Source organism: Haliotis cracherodii, unplaced genomic scaffold (assembly GCF_022045235.1).
Source record: "Haliotis cracherodii isolate W230 unplaced genomic scaffold, xgHalCrac1.p SCAF_17, whole genome shotgun sequence".
Classification (NCBI taxonomy): Eukaryota; Metazoa; Mollusca; class Gastropoda; order Lepetellida; family Haliotidae; genus Haliotis; species Haliotis cracherodii.
The window spans coordinates 23,597,460-23,615,850 of record NW_027266272.1 but is presented as its reverse complement, the minus strand read 5'-3'; the positions used below and the strand labels follow the sequence as shown (position 1 = coordinate 23,615,850).

At 36.1% G+C, this 18,391-nt stretch overlaps 1 protein-coding gene across 3 annotated transcripts in view; it reads right to left on the bottom strand.

The window, feature by feature from the left end:
- Window positions 1-18,391, bottom strand: part of LOC139464973 (integrin alpha-8-like) — a 122,164-nt gene that overhangs the window by 57,350 nt on the left and 46,423 nt on the right. Inside the window, exons 4-5 of one of the 3 annotated variants that reach the window (XM_071246615.1) lie at window positions 16,941-17,061; window positions 10,142-10,221 (exon numbers count right to left, since the gene is read on the bottom strand). In XM_071246615.1, the coding sequence (XP_071102716.1) occupies window positions 10,142-10,221; window positions 16,941-17,061 (201 nt within the window). Of the gene's footprint in view, window positions 1-9,455; window positions 9,536-10,141; window positions 10,222-16,940; window positions 17,062-18,391 lie in introns of all 3 variants that reach the window. The other 2 variants (XM_071246616.1, XM_071246617.1) reach the window with 2 other exon arrangements.

Sequence of the window (18,391 nt, the reverse complement as noted above, 5' to 3'; positions counted from 1 at the left end):
TAATCTTTTACCAGTTGGCAGACAGGTGCACAGGACAACACTTATAGAATGTTCAACATTGCACATAATCTCTCACCAGTTTGCAAACAAGTGCACAGGACAACACTTACACAATGTGCAACATTGCACATGAAGACAAGGCATAGACACATGACATGTGCAACAATTGTGCAAAATTCTACACAATATAGAAATCGTTTACAGTCGGACAAGTGTGCAATATAGGGAAATATTAGTTACAAGTGCGAAGAATATACTTGACTGTAGTTGTATTGGGAAAATGTAACATATTATCCTCGATCCTCAGAAAAATTGAGCGAGAGACACCACAGTCAGCAATATTCCAGCTACATCACAGCAGTGTCTAAATAAACAAGTCTGGGCCATGCAGACCAGTGGATGATAGCATGAGCAACATAAAATGTCATCAGTACGTCAGATAACAACCCGAGACTCATTCTAATGTTGTTTTGTTTGTTTCGTTTATTGCATAACTCTGATCTCAGGAATATTCCAACTATATGAGTGGGTGAGTGAGTGAGTATGTTTTACTTCGCTTTTAGCAATATTCCAGCAATGGGCTTCACACATAGTACCCATGTCAGGAATCGAACTCGGATCATCCACGTGATGAGCAAACACTTTATCCACTAGGCTACCCGACCGCCCCTAACCTTGATATGACCTTGATATGTCGGAAGTATGATGTCAGAGTATATGTGATGTTAATGACATTGCTGCATAAATAAATAAATAAATAAATAAATAAATAAATAAATAATCATGTCTGGACGAGACAATCCAGTGATTGATATCATGAGCATGATCCTTGCAATAGGGTAACATTAGTCGCCGCTTCAAGGGTCACATTCTAACAAGATCAATGCCCCTGATCCCACATGAGTTGAGGGATGTCCTTATAAATTCAACAACAAAACTCTCAACAATTCTTTTTTTGCCTCATGTAAGTAGAATATGCATTTGGGGCATTAATGAGTTGATGTATTTATCTCAATCATGGTGTAAAATGAAGTACCAATGACAGGTAGTTTAACATCTATGAAAGATGAGGATTCAGCACCACACATTCACTTTACAGCTTGACCGCAACTCTAAGGTGAACAAGACCAAAGACGAAAGTTAGAACTATCAAATTATTTCCTGTCTGCCATAGTCAATAGATACTATCTTCTCTACCAATTTTAACAACCTTATTATCATCCTTTGATCTGCCACCAGAGGGCAGTGTTTGCCATGCAGTATAGGATATATTGCACCCCTCTAATACACCTGTTTCCTCTGAGGCCTGATTGGCTGTAAATTAATGGAAGGCGATACAGACAGGAACTACTGCAGAACCTCACCAGGTGTTCCTCGACCGTCCTGCCCGTGTAGTCAACATCTAGACTGTCTCACAGTCCCTCCACCATGTTATTTTCCCTTCCTCCCAGCCTTTACTATAATGCTGTAGCTCTACATGAAGCAAGTCTAGATTAATCTAGTCTGTCTCACAGTCCCTCAACCATGTTATTTTCCCTTCCTCCCAGCCTTTACTATAATGCTGTAGCTCTACATGAAGGAAGTCTAGACTTACCACAGTGTGAGTGTGTGAGTATGTTTTTTCCCGCTGCTTTTAGCAATATTCCAGCAATATCACGGCAGGGGACACCAGAAATGGGCTTCACACATTGTACTCATGTCGGGAATCGAACCCGTGTCTTCAGCGTGACGAGCGAACGCTTTAACCACTAGGCTACCCGACCGCCCCAGCTTGCCACAGATTCTGAAACCCCCTTCTCACTGGGTTCCTTTTCAAATTAAATGTAGTTGACTTTTTCTATTAAATTTCATTTTCAAAGACAAAGTGTTAGTCTAGGTCAACATGAAGTCTTGATCGCAAGACTGTTTTTAAAGAAGACCATAGTGAGCCAACTGACCATCCAAGGAAGTGGAATCAGTCATTCAGTCGCCACTTGCCTCATCGGGTAGCCAAACTTTTATGATCTAGATCAACCTAGCTGCATTGATGGGCCTATTGACACAGAGACAATATGTCTTAATTTCACCAGAGTTCTACTAACAAACTCTACCACTAAAGCTACAATAGGAGTCAATGTGAGTCGTCATTTTAGAGTACACAGTCATGGCGAGGTGTGTCGCCATTTAAGAGTACAGTCATATTGAGGTGAGTGGCCATTTAAGAGTATAGTCTTATTGAGGTGAGTCACCTTTTAAGAGTACAGTCATATTAAGGTGAGTCGCCATTTGAAAGTAAAGTCATGGCGAGGTGAGTCGCCATTTAAGAGTGCAGTCATGGTGAGGTGAGTGGCCTTTTAAGAGTACAGTCTTATTGAGGCGAGTCACCTTTTAAGAGTACAGTCATATTGAGGTGAGTCGCCATTTAAGAGCACAGTCATATTGAGGTGAGTTACCATTTAAGAGTACAGTCATATTGAGGTAAGTTGCGATTTAAGAGTACACAGTCATATTGAGGTGAGTCGCCATTTAGGAGTACAGTCATATTGAGATGAGTCACCATTTAAGAGCACAGTCATATTGAGGTGAGTCACAGTCATATTGACAGAAGTGCCTGAAATAGTATACTACCCTGTCGCCTAAATATTTTAGGAGGAATTGTGCTATCGTCAAGAAACTTCATATTTGCAAACTTCATATTTACCGTTTATCAGTTTATTTCAGCTACCACGAGAACAGTAGAGGTACATTTTGGGATAATATGAGAAACAATGAGTGACATGAGATGAAAACAAATGGCGTTTCATCCAGTATTATTTCTAGCAATTTTCATCCCTGTATCAATATTCTTCGTGAATAGAAAGCGGTCTGTTCCAACAGCGCCATGCAGGTGACGGGGCAATATAGATATGTTATCCCCCGGCAAGGGGCAGTACATTGTGTGATATGACACAGCTATCAGCATCTGTCTCCTCCAGTGAGATACAGTAAGCTTCTTTTTACACGACTGGACACCAGACAGATATACTCTCCGTATTGGGTTACTCCCTGACACATTGCCAATTAACCATCACAGTAAAGGAAGCCCTTTGTTTCTCATGAATGAAGAGTGGGCTATATAGCCAGTATACACCGCCACTGCCTCAACTCAATCATTCTTGTCTCTCCTTACAACTTTTCTCACTAAGCATTATCTATTTTACCCCTTCCTTTTCCTTTCTATTTTCTTTATTTTGGCCTCTTCCTACATGCTTAGGCCAGGCTGATACTTTTTTGGTTTCTTGGTCAATATGCCAACTGTAAGGTAGCGAAAATTACAATATAATTGGGATCAAGTTGAAGATAACTTCAAAAAAGAAACTTCTGAAATAAACTTTGTAACCCCAAAACAAAACTATGTTAAAAAGGAACCATGTTTCTATACAAACATAATTTAGAAATATTATTGTAAATATAAAACGTGTGTCAAATTTCAACACTGATCTGGTCTCACAAATGCTACTTTCCTCCAGAGACTGTACAATAGTCTATTATATGGTCTCTGTTTCCCCTTTCCACACAAGTTCACTTTTGTCTTTCCCTTATTACACACTAATCCAGCTGATAAAATGGCAGACGATTCAAAAGAGACTGTAAACCACAGGTACAGCTTATTCTCACTTGCACTTGCTAAACAAGTTTCCACATAAGTAAAATAACATAATGGTTTGAATATATTGCTGATGGAATATTCATCATCTGGAAATCAAGACATATTATCATCATGTTTTTCATTGATCTTGTGTCTAAAATACATGGGATCTAGTTGGACTTTCAAAAAATCTAATCCAAGAAAATCAAAATCTGTAACATTTTGTAGGATCACTGAGCAGGTAAATCATATTTAGAATCCTGAACGTAAAATATTTGACGAGTTTCAATTTTCCTGAAACAGTTAACAGATGCTTGCTCTGTTCCACCTCATCAACGACCAATCTGTAGTGAGACCCAGGCAGCAAACCAGATCCTCCTTCTGACATTGGCACCCTCATAATCCCATCGAACAAAATAACACGTCCCACCCCCACCCCCCACCCCGAAACCCAGGTAAACCTGCCATCTGCTTCCATGAAAAAAACCAGATTGGTACTCACAGTGATTTATGTTACAAGCCAATAACGATGTTGAACATTTTTTGTACTTTTCAATTTTGTGCACCAACCAAGCAAGCCTGTCTAATCCTAGGACTGATGGAAATGTGATCCGCCATCGGCAGAACCTGTGTAATTAGCGGAGATTAAAACATCATCTAATTGCCTCAATCTCTGGGCAAGATCAGTGGTTTGAAGCTCGATGACGGGAGATGTTTTTTACGGTTCATGTGAGGACAATAGGTACGCCTCTGTGATGTGGGATAGAGAGTTTGAGGGAGTTAGGTTACATTCCGGTGCCATGCGTCGCCTTCATTCAACATATGTGCCTCACTCAGAAATAATTTATGTTTTCTCTAATGTAGCTAAATGTAAAACAACATTAGTCTCATTATCTCGTTTGTTCTCATGCCCTGTAATTCCCTATGTAACAAAAGAATATCCTTTTTTCATGAAGTCCTTTTAAGGGACATGTAATTTTTTTTTTTATGAGAATATGTTACATGTATCGGTGGAGGGGGTTGTCATCAAAATAGCATCCTACGACCAATTCCATCATCACAGCACCACTCTTGATAAAGGACCAGTCCCTACGATCTAATAAATAGGAACATCCTACTTTTCAAATAAGCTTGTAAAATATGATAGAATCCTACAACCAATTCCACTGGCCAAACACAACCTTTTGATAAAGGACCAGTCCCTACGATCTAATAATAGGAACATCCTACTTTTCAAATAAGCTTGTAAAATATGATAGCGTCCTACAACCGATTCAACTGGCCAAACACCAGCTTTTGATAAAGGACCAGTCCCTACGATCTAATAATAGGAACATCCTACTTTTCAAATAAGCTTGTAAAATATGATAGTGTCCTACAACCGATTCAACTGGCCAAACAACATCTTTTAATAAAGGACCAGTCCCTACGATCTAATAAATAGGAACATCCTACTTTTCAAATAAGCTTGTAAAATATGATAGCATCCTACAACTAATTCCACTGGCCAAACAACATCTTTTGATAAAGGACCAGTCCCTACGATCTAATAGATAGGAACAAAGTAGTATATGATGCACCACTATTGTATATTTATCCACCAAGAGGTGTCCATGACGAATATATAACTATGACAAAATGTGAAACCATGTACCAGAACTGTGAAAAGGATAAAAGTAATAAAGAGATAGATCTGAAAAGGGTTTACTTTATGATACAGAAGTGATCAAATATGAAATGACAGGTCTGACCTGTCATGAGACATACAGATGCTTTGGTTTGTGACAAAACATCAGTAGCATTCCACATAGAAACAAGTAAGGAAAAATATCTGATTATCTCACATTCATTGTATTGCCTTCTGAGACGCAGATATCTGATATGAGATACACCGAAAATAGACAGGAAGAATGTCTACCGATTGAAAGAGACACTTAACGAGCCAACTAAATTGCTGAAGGCCCTGTTGAGATAAACCTGCATACGTGGGTAGTGATGACTGTAAACAAAGTCAGCTGATAGACTCAAGGAACGAGGCAACAACAGTGTACCACAACACAAGAGAACAAGAACCCAGAGGAAGAACATGTACATCTTCTAAACAATGTCTGACTGAAAGGGCACAACAGGCCTAGTTGTCTAACTTGCAGCAATTTACTGTGCAGGGTTGCCTCCCTTATCTTTGCCAGGATATACTTGGTATGGGTTTGAATCCTAGATTTGCCCTGATAGGATCATTTGATGTCACACAATACCAGTGCTTGTGTTCCAATATAGGTCCAGAAGGTAGCCTTTATTTATTTAATTTATTAATTAACTGTTTTCCTTCAGCAACTTTAGCCTCTAGTTTGAAGTTTGAGTTTAATCAATGTCTTTGGTCTGCTCACTGAAAAGAGATCAATGGGCAAGTCTGGACACAATATGTTCTTGGCAAAGATTGTGAAAATTCCATTACATCTATCAGTGTACAATCCCAATAACAATTGAAAAATTCAACATAAATTTGAATAATACAACTTCTGTAAATTTGAATCTACAACATGTCCAATAGTACTTTCCTACTGGACAATCTACAGTCATAACCACCTGGGTCCAGAAACATCTTATAACACCACTAAACAATACTACTTTCCTAATGCACAATATGCTGTCATTACCACCTGGGTCTAGAAACCTCTTATGACACAACTAAACAATACTACTTTCCTAATGCACAATATGCTGTCATTACCACCTGGGTCTAGAAACCTCTTATAACACCGCTAAACAATACTACTTTCCTAATGCACAATATGCTGTCATTACCACCTGGGTCTAGAAACTTCTTATGATACCACTAAACAATACTACTTTCCTAATGCACAATATGCTGTCATTACCACCTGGGTCTAGAAACCTCTTATGATACCACTAAACAATACTACTTTCCTAATGCACAATATGCTGTCATTACCACCTCGGTCCAGAAACCTCTTATGATACCACTAAACAATACTACTTTCCTACTGGACACATACTATTTCCCTATTGGACAATCTACAGTCACCTGAGTCAAGTAAACCCGTATAACACCACAAAACAATACTCAATCCCTATTGGTTAAAACCAACCATACATTCCAAAGGTGGCTTATCAACCTCCTGACTGGACGGAGGGATTGTCAAGATAGTCCTGACCAGGCTATTGTCTGTTGACAGGGGGAGATAACTCAGTGTCAAAGGTTATCCAGTGAAAGTACATCATTAGTTACTGTTGAACACTCCCTCTAGACCAACACCAACAGACCCCAGCCACCTTCTGGCTATATTGTTCCTCCATAGCATGTCATTGGAACCAGATTAAGATCAGCATCAACAGTGCCATGTGATGAAGGAACTAGAGTCAGCACTTTCAGAGTGTGGTGAGGTCATGTGACTACTGTAAATCTTGAAATTAACGTGAGCGTGAATTAAATGCGAAAAATGCGAGTGGTCTTTGCTCGCATTTTTAAACATCGCATTTTTTCAACAATAAGACATTTTGGATAGTAAAAATACCAATATAGACATACGCTGATGTATTCCACACCACTGTTTATTGAGCAGCACTTGTATATAAAGTATATAAACAATGTCATTCAAACACTAATTACGTCCTGTGAATTGTCACTGCTGGGGTCAAGACAAGCGTTCTACTCACTCATGTCATCACTGATCACCCCTGCAAGACCAGACAGACACCACCCAATACGGTGTCTTTGTTCTTTGTGACTGCCTCAAAGGGCCGACATGAGCCAGCGCGCATGTATTGTTTTTGCGGAAGTACTTTACTCAGCGCTAATAAGCGGTGCTTTTTGGTGTGTGATTCGATTAATGTAAGGTTGGATTAAGGTGAAGATTCTAAACCTGACTGAGGACATCTTTAGATAGAAATCCACTGATGCTTGAGTGGAGGGGGTGTCACATTCATATTGAGTCGCATTTTTAGCTAGGGTCCAGTGGTCGCATTCTTTTGGAGACGCATTAATTTCACGATTTACATATATATTCAGGACATAGAGCAAAGATCTGTATGCACTTTTTACTTAGGCCAGAAACAGAACAGTACAAACAATATGGTAGATGCCATTCGAAACTTCAAACCAAGAAAGTTGAAAATACACCACTTGGTTACAGACAGTATATTATCAAGAAAGCCTGTGAGTAAACATATTCAGATCTCCTGTTTTCTGTGTGATATTTGCTTGCAGACTTATCATGGTGTTCTCAGAGCTGATATTAAACAAATTTGTCTACGGCAAATGTCTGTGAAAATTCCAGAATTAGATTTTAAAGTTGAATTAAACATTCACAATTTCTGGTGACAATGATATTTTAAAAAAAATAAATGTTGGGTTTTGCAAGGATGACGTGAACATGTCACAGCTCACAAGACCATTATAGAGAGAAGGACTTTAGTGAGTGAGTGAGTATGGTTTTACGCCGCTTTTAGCAATATTCCAGCGGGGGACACCAGAAATGGACTTCACACATTGTACCCATGTCAGGAATCGGTCCCGGGTCTTCAGCATGATGAGCGAACCCTTTCAACACAAGGCTACCCGACCACCCCGAGAATGACTTTAACACAAACAGGTTTTACACTATCACACTGAATGAGATGATCAAATGATGATGAATTTAAGAAAATATGAAAATTTCAAAATATTGGAGAAATTGTTTTCTCCAAAATTTGCCTGGCACTGCCAATTAGTTAAATTGTAGATAAAACTCTGATTTGTGACTTGTAGCCAACAACCCCTCAGCTCAGTTAACTTAAGATGAATTAACAGTTTTCTGACTTTCCTGCCTTAATTCCTGTCATATTTGCAGTACAAGTATATAGCTATGTCATTCATCTTTCAGCCTGGACAAGAACCAGGTCCACATACTGTAGTGTCACCGGTACACACCATGAGCTGTTAAGAACTTAAACATACTCTCCTCGTGTATCACTGATGATATGAGTATGGTTTAAGATGCTTTTAGCAATATTCCAGCAATAACACTGGAAAATGGTCTTCACACATTGTAACAATGTGGGGAATAAAACCGGGCCTTTGGCGTGATGAGCAAACGCTTTAACCACTAAGCTCATGTTATGAACTTTTTAATGAAAACTTGCATATTGGACACATGAACCTTGTATGGATAACAGGGGCACCGGTGGCCCAGTCGTCTGAGGCGCCGCGATTCGCTGTGCAGAGTTGTGTCCCTTTGGCACGCCAGAAACCTATGATTGTGGGTTTGAATCCTGGTTCGCCCCGATTATGTTTCTAGGTTTGTCAACACCATACCCATGCTCGCGGGTTTCACCGAAGTGGTAAACGTCTGAGACCTGCATCACTTCGGGCTTTCCCCCCACATTAAACTGACATGCAGTGATATAACTGTAATACTGTTAAAAGCGGCATTAAACCAAACTCACTCATTAGGTGAGCAGAAGAGCAGGAAGTAGCCCTGAAATGTGTTCCAAACAATATAGAAGTTGTTATCCATAAAAGATTCATGTCTTCATGTCCTGACTTAAAAATGCCTATCAAAGACCATATTCTACGCATTTTAACTACAAATCTACAGTTTGCGAAAGCAGAAATGATTGGTTGTTTCTATCAAGTTCCACCATGCTACAGTTGTGAGATCTTATGTGACAGATAAACGCAGCAAATGTCTAACACATTTTAAACTCAGAAAAGCGGACCTGCAAATCAGGTTTGCGTCTCAAGAACTACACGAAATAAAAGCAAAGGAATTAAGACCAGGAAGACGAGAAATAAAAAGTACACAAAAGTAGAGTCTGTGATAAAGAAGGTTTCACATGATTAACTTACTTCGGTCACCGAGGCGGAAAGCCCCGCCTGGCAATAGCCGTGTTTGTGAAACTGGTCGGAGACAGGAAGTCGATCCACCGCTGACGGTAGAGGAGGAGGGAAAAAGTTATTAAAGAGGAGATAACTCCTTTGAAAATACATGCACAAGCCAGTTTCCTCAACCCCAAAACCTGATGATGATGATGATGATGATGATGATGATGATGATGATGATTTGAGCGGGATGATGCGTCTTGGTGTATGTGTGGTTGATGTAATTGGTGGATATTCTAAGCAGGAACAGATTGACAGCTCAGACTCGTACTGTGCAAGGATGGATATGACATATATATCCTGAAGAGAATATACGATTGGTGCTGCATTAGCATCTATAAATGGTAAATATGTCATAACAGTCTCATGCCCAACACCCTGACGCCCAACACCCTGAAGTACTTTGTGGAGCGGTGGTCTGACAGCATAACCGTGCCGTATTGGTTTCATTACATCAAAAAAGACAAAATTGGTAATAAATGTTCCGATGATGAAATTTGAGTTTGTTTGCGAAACTGGATTGTGCATCAGCATCCGTATACATCACCTTCTGGCAAATCTAACTCCTGCCTTTCTCATTTATAGTCAAAAAGTTGAAACTGTCGTCATGGTAACCTAAAAGAGGCATCACCATGGAAACAGGAGTGACTTACTGAAGTTACGGTGGCTGAGAAGCCTGACTGGCAGTATCCTTGCTTGTGGTATTGGTCAGCTACCCACCGCCGGTCTACCTCTAGAAAAACCCCATGCAAAAACCATGTGATCATTGAGTTGTTAGTGCAGTACACAACACAACGGCAAAGTAAACACGACAAACTTGGAAACTCTTCACGATGGTGGTGGCTTTTCGTTCCGGGATCACTTCCAAACATAACATAGCTTATACTTGTAAACAACTACTTTTGGTAAACAAGATCTTTTTGGGTACTTTTTATAGCCTTGTCTTCTAATAGGAAATATGCTTGAAATAACTAGACTTGTGTTTAGTAATAACAAAGTCAAGTAGGTTGATTTTTAAAGGAATGCTCGTAAAAAGTTCATGTATACAATCACCTAAGTTAAATTAGATCAAAAGCACCATGCATTGTTATCCTTAAAACTGTAATATTTATTGTAATCTCTATTGCAACCTCTATTATAAACAATATTGTAATCTCTATTGTAATAAAAATTGTAATCTATATTGTAATAAATACTGTAATCTCTATTGTAATAAATACTGGAATCTCTATTGTAATAAATATTGTAATCTCTATTGTAATACATACTGTAATCTCTATTGTAACCTCTATTGTAAACAATATTGTAATCTCTACTGTAATAAATATTGTAATCTCTGTTGTAATAAATACTATAATCTCTACTGTAATAGATATTGTAATCTCTATTGTAACATATATTGTAATCTCTATTGCAATCTCTGTTGTAATCTCTACTGTAATCTCTATTGTAATCTCTACTGTAATCTCTATTGTAATCTCTACTGTAATCTCTACTGTAATAGATATTGTAATCTCTATTGTAACATATATTGTCACATATATTGTAATCTCTATTGTAATCTCTACTGTAATCTCTATTGTAATCTCTATTGTAATCTCTGTTGTAATCTCTACTGTAATCTCTATTGTAATCTCTACTGTAATCTCTATTGTAATCTCTACTGTAATCTCTACTGTAATCTCTATTGTAATCTCTATTGTAATCTCTACTGTAATCTCTATTGTAACCTCTATTGTAAACAATATTGTAATCTCTATTGTAATCTCTACTGTAATCTCTATTGTAATAAATATTGTAATAAATATTGTAATAAATATTGTAATACATACTGTTATCTCTATTGTAACCTCTATTGTAAACAATATTGTAATCTCTACTGTAATAAATATTGTAATCTCTGTTGTAATAAATACTATAATCTCTACTGTAATAGATATTGTAATCTCTATTGTAACATATATTGTAATCTCTATTTCAATCTCTGTTGTAATCTCTACTGTAATCTCTATTGTAATCTCTACTGTAATCTCTATTGTAATCTCTACTGTAATCTCTACTGTAATAGATATTGTAATCTCTATTGTAACATATATTGTCACATATATTGTAATCTCTATTGTAATCTCTACTGTAATCTCTATTGTAATCTCTATTGTAATCTCTGTTGTAATCTCTACTGTAATCTCTATTGTAATCTCTACTGTAATCTCTATTGTAATCTCTACTGTAATCTCTACTGTAATCTCTATTGTAATCTCTATTGTAATCTCTACTGTAATCTCTATTGTAACCTCTATTGTAAACAATATTGTAATCTCTATTGTAATCTCTACTGTAATCTCTATTGTAATAAATATTGTAATAAATATTGTAATAAATATTGTAATACATACTGTTATCTCTATTGTAACCTCTATTGTAAACAATATTGTAATCTCTACTGTAATAAATATTGTAATCTCTGTTGTAATAAATACTATAATCTCTACTGTAATAGATATTGTAATCTCTATTGTAACATATATTGTAATCTCTATTGTAATCTCTACTGTAATCTCTACTGTGATCTATATTGTAATCTCTATTGTAATCTATATTGTAAACTCTATTGTAATCTCTTCTGTAATAAATACTGTAATCTCTATTGTAATCTCTATTGTAATAAATATTGTAAAAAATACTGTAATCACTATTGTAATAAATATTGTAAAAAATACTGTAATCTCTATTGTAATAAATATTGTAATAAATATTGTAATAAATACTGTAATCTACATATGTTTACAGTACACTGTGTGAAGAGTGTCCAAGTTTGTCTCCTGTGAAGCAGTGAAACTCAGGTGTATCCCATACTCAAGGTCAGTCAGAGAGGGAGGTCAAAGGTTGCTGCCTCTACCATAACAGAACTCATTTCACAAAATAACATTCATTCATTTATATATTTAGCCTCTACCTCTTGGATACATTAAGCAAGACAAGGGACAAAAACAATTTGTCTCATATAAAAATGCATAAAGTTAACAACACATGATTCAACATAGCAACCTATTAGTAGAACATTTATTTTAAGAAAATGAAATTATTTATTATTATGATTTATTTACTAATAAATATCAAACTTCACTTAATGAAATACTTTGTAAGGGAGGAAATAGGTTACTGAGAATAATTATTTAATCATTTACAATGTCATTGATTACTCAAACAAATCCATATTTTCACTAGATTAATTAATTGTTGTAAACATTTACACAGAATCATCTCACAATGAATAAAATCTGTCAGTCAAGAATCCAATTGACTGACAATTTATTACAACGTCTAATTCCCATATTTCTCACTTAACCAGTTCCATCCACTATCAAATATAGATTTCTTTTCCATACATTTATGAGATTTCCGTCAACAAACTGAGAGTTTCAGATTTGATGGTTAAAGTCTCGAGTCCCCACTTAAGCCAAAAGTCGGCCCCCTGGGTGTTTGAGCGGAGCTGCTGACATCCTCCTCCGTGCAGTGGTCAGATCAATGAATCACAACCACCAACAACGTGACGAATGAAAGCAAATATTCGGCCAATAATGAGCTGGTATTAATTTTCTTCTCACTTTCAGGAAATAACATCTCTGTCCATGTTCAAGTCTTGATGTTCATGTTGGTTTAGTTGTAACATTTGAACTTTAAACAGAACGAGGCTAAATATTGACAAATTTCATAAAGACATGTAAAAAGTACCAGATATTTTCAGTTCTAATATTGGCATCAATTTCCTGTGCTTACAAGGGAGGAAATCTGAATTTGGGGTTATGAACCTTAACAGATTGTTGTGACAGGCTGGAGGAACAGATCAAATATATCAAAGATCAAATAGATCAAAGAATATCAAATATACTTACTTGATCAAAGTATTAAGTTAATAAAATGTTTTTATATTTCGACTTTATCACATCATTTTGATGACGTACAAACTGAGAAAGTAGGAAGAACGACTGGATGATAACAAGAATCTCACTCTCATGTCTTTTGATATCAAATATATCAATACTCAACATCAATTTAAAAAACACTTGGCAAGTTGGAATTTTAAATTGTTATCGGTTTGTGTTGATATATTTGATATTGAAAGTCACATGGGGGAGATTCTCTTGATAGAAATAAAATAACTTATTTCACAACAAATATTGTCAACTGAGCTAGTTATACTCTTGTTATATACTTATCTTTAAGAGTGAGTGAGTGAGTATGGTTTTACAACGCTTTTAGCAATATTCCAGCAATATCACGGTTGGGGACACCAGAAATTTTGATATGTTGATTCTGACTGTGTGTTGCAACCTTATAACAATGGAATACGACACTGTTTGTTTTAGTAACCTTTAAATCTTAATGAGCGTAATGTTTCATTCTATTGCAACCCTAAATATTGTCTTGACTGAATAACGATTCTGGGAACAATAAAAAATCCTCTCTTTTTTTTAAATGAATACTGGTATCGAATTGGAATAGAATAATTCGTTTTAAATTTTTAGCATTTGTACTAAAATAGAGGCAACAACCTTCCACAAATATAACACAGATTATGTAACCAATTAAGCAAAATTGTGCTCATAAATGGAGAAGATTGCATAGAACGGGGGCATCCATTATAGCCAGAGATCCCAACAGATGCGAGTACATGTAGAGAAGAAGTGGTGGAGCGGGTACTGCCCTTGTCAGCAATATTACAACCAAATGGCAGCTCAGCAGGTTTGGATCTGAACAAGTGGTTGATAGCATGACCACCCACATTGATGGGGTACGGTGACACAGAGAATCAGCCAGGTCATTGCAAATTGTTCAAACCATTTGAAGCTGCCATTGTTGTCACCCGATCCCCATTTTAGTTGCCCTTGTGACAAGCAACATGTTCTTTCCTTTGAAACGAGGAAAACATTGTTAAAATGTAATTTTGATAAAAGGTTTTTTGACCACTCAGAAATTCTTGTTTTGTGCCACAGCACTAATTCATCAAAAAATTATTTTTATTGTTATATTAACAGTTTTAAAAAGCAATTGCTACTCTACATTGAGGGAAGATCTAAAATTCTAGTAAAAACTCAATATTACTTCAACCATGCCAAATACACGCGCGGCCAAATTTTTGTGAGTAGTTAAAAGTAAAGAAAAATAAGCCAACTAAATGATGAAAAATTATCAAGTGGTATTTTAAAGAGTGTGTCTGAAATCCCAACAAGAATGCACATTGAATATCTGTACTTCCTGTTAAGCCAAGGAAAGATAACCCTTGTTACAACTCAATTCCAGTCCATCAATTTCAATTAATATTTCCCATGATTTACAAGTCAATCAAAGTGACAAAAAAATTCATACTTCCAAAAATGTCAGAATCAAAATTTCCATATATATATATATATATATATATATATATATATATATATATATATATATATATATATATATATATATGTATGTAACCATAGAAACCCAAAAAAGGAATTTCAGACACTTTCTACAAACCATAAGGGGGAATTGAAAAACTGAAAAGGGACTACAGTAGTGAATGAAATATCTACGATAAGTACCCAGCCCTCCTATATACAGGAAAACCCTGCTAGCTTAGGATGCGTGCACAGCCAGCATATGCTGCAGATTGCTGAAGATGCGTAATGGCCGATCACCATGACACATTGAAGGCACCAGGCAGGGGGGCCGCCATGTTTATTATCTAATTACTCCTCGCTATGATTGAAGTGCAAGTGTTCTATTCATTGGATATTCTAAAATGGTGACTGTGAACAAGAATCCATTCGGATATGAACTTAATTTGTTGAAATGTCACACACAGCACTATTGCTATACATGTATATGATAGTGGGCTGTAAGTAATCAATCTTGGCCCACACAATCCAGTGATTGATATTATGAGCAACATTTCACACCATCAACCCAATTCGGATGGGGCTGGATACCATAACAAAACCTGGCAGGCAAGAGCTGAGAGTTGTCTCCCCTGTTGTCATTAGCAGCAACCCTCTGTGACCCCATTTTGGCCAATCCTTACAGCTCTTCTGCTCCAGAAATTCCACAAGGAAAAGACTTGGAATAATAATACTTGAATATGTCTCCTATCTACCTAATACCTATCTAGTCTTATTATTTCAAAAAAGCACTTAACCATTAATCTTCTATGTGAATTGGCACTAATCAGCAAAACGAATAATATTTTACATAAATGCAATAATAATTAGTTTTGTCAAAACTAAAACATTTCAACCAACACTTACTCCTAAATTTTAGGTCTCCCCAAAAACAGAACAGAACACTTGCACTTGAATCGTTCCTGCTGCAATTTTTTTTATTGTTATGGCTTTTTTTTCTAATTCAAGTCAACCCCCTTCCCAGTTCCCAGGAAAGCCTACTTATAACATACAGTCACATGTAGGGTCACATGACCTACTGCCAGTATACAAAAAGCAAGAATCATGATAATATGGACAAAGGATTTCTTAAAATAGACATCCTTTATTATGAAATGCTATGAAAAGATGCAGAACTATGAAACTGTGATTCTTATATAAAACAATAGTCCTTGTCTTACAAGGATTAAAGATCAACTACAATATCACATTGTTCATGTTTTACAGATATATTGGAATTTTTTTTAGAATCTTTAAACAGTTATAAGTGGTCAAAATGTTAAAACAAATAAACCATTGAAACCATGTGATATTATAATGACGTCCTCATACTGTTATAATCTAATTGTTAATTACTACAGTTTGGAAAATACTGAGATATGAATTAATGTAACTGATATTGTTTTACGTTTCAAAAGTCTTCCAATTTAACAATTAGATTATGAACAATTACAGATAGATGTGATGCTTCTGTTGGAACAGAACTAAACATAAATGACACATTATTTATTAAAGGACACATTATCAATGCAATATACATATTTGATAATTAACAATGGTATGCTGTAACAAGCAAGTGATGATATTGAGGTGACACAGTCATGAATGAACACATGGGATGATATCGATAGAACTGAAAACCCACCCACCTTCCATGGATTTTAATAAGTAAAAACATTGAATTTTAAAAAACACCATAAAACATAAAAATCTGAAATTTCTTAACTCTGTCATCACTTCTTTGATAACGCAACCATATATGTTCAGGGATTGTCTCAAAACCTTTATTCTAATTAAAATCAAAACAGTTTTTTTAAATTTAACCAATTCAGTATGACATTCTGGGGCATATTAAAGAAGATAATCAATTCATTTTGTTTTCAAAATGGATGATTTGTTTCCAAAAATATATACATATGTTTAACTTTTGAGACCACCCCTGTTATACCACACATGTAGGTTATAAATACTCATAACACACATGTAGTTTATAACTAGTCATAATGCACATATTCGTTATAACTATGCATATTACCTCTTCTGCACGGTGAAAACTCCTGAGCTTGTGTTGTAGATGATTTTGAAATGTAACATGTTCCAACCGGCTCTCTTTTGTTATAATCTTTGGAAAGATACACATATCTAGGAGCACAGGCCTGAAACATAGGAAAACAGTCTGTGAAAATATGGCATAAATAATCACCAGAAGTGATACATATCTTCTCTTATACAGATTTTAGACATTATAGATATTGATTAAAGTAGCCATCATGTATCAAGTCTTAAGGATGGTGGGGTAGCCAACTGGTTGTTTTGCTAAACACGATGGTTCTAGTCTTGGTTTTCTCCATCCTGCTATTAATGGAACAATACCATAAATCCTTCATCTCTCACTCAGTTTGGAAACTTATTTACTGTATTCATTGCAACAAGCGCCCCACTCTAATAAGCGCCAAGGGCGATATTTGCTAATATATTGGCTAGTGAACAATCCCAATTAACACCCCTTCCGATTGATCAATGTACACAAGACTTATTTATTCGTGTATAATACGCACTCTGTGTTATATGCACCCTTAATCACAGGCAATTAAATTCTGGAAAAATAAATCTGTCGTTTATAATACGCACAGACTTTTCTTTTGTATCATTTCAGGCTGTCAGCATAAACCACGAAATTTACAATCTTTCAACTCTTTCACCAAAATTATATTCTAATAAGAGCCCCCTATTACTAATTTTGAGAATTTCCTGGGCGCTTATTACATCGAATACTGTGCTTCTAATTCGCAGATGCAATCCTCCATTGTTGGTTGCAATATGAATGAATGAATTTCTTTATTTCCTCCAGAGTTGAATCCCAAGATTTTACATAGGCAAATACATTATTTACAATACATCAATTAGATTATGTGACTATATACAATGAAATCATGTTATACAGTGCTATGAATAAACAATTAACAATGTACATTTTGTGAGCAGTAAGATATGTACGTGTCCAGCAGATATACATGAGGTATTTCTTCGAATTCCATATAAACTGGCAGAAAGACAGTATGATGCTTTGCCAAGTATCTTAATCAATTTCATCAGTTCAACCATGAACATCTGCACCAAGAAAGAATGAAAACATATCATCGTCGTCAAGCATATCTATTTTCACATATACACCAACATCAAGTTTATCAATCAGACATGAGAAGAAAAGATTTCTGTCCGGCATAAAAAATTCACAGTGCAAAATAATACAGCAATCACAGTCATAGTGATATGCCATTGTTTCCAGTAAACTTTCCACAGCATAACATTGATGTAGCTAGTAAGTAGATTTATATAACTTTAATGGGTAATTCAACAGTCCTACATTCCCTGGATATTATGTATCTCTGCAGGTACGGGATTACACCAACAAATACTCAGTAGGTCTCCATGACCTACATCAAGGGCAAACCTACATACCTATATTTGGAGGTGTCTACTTTC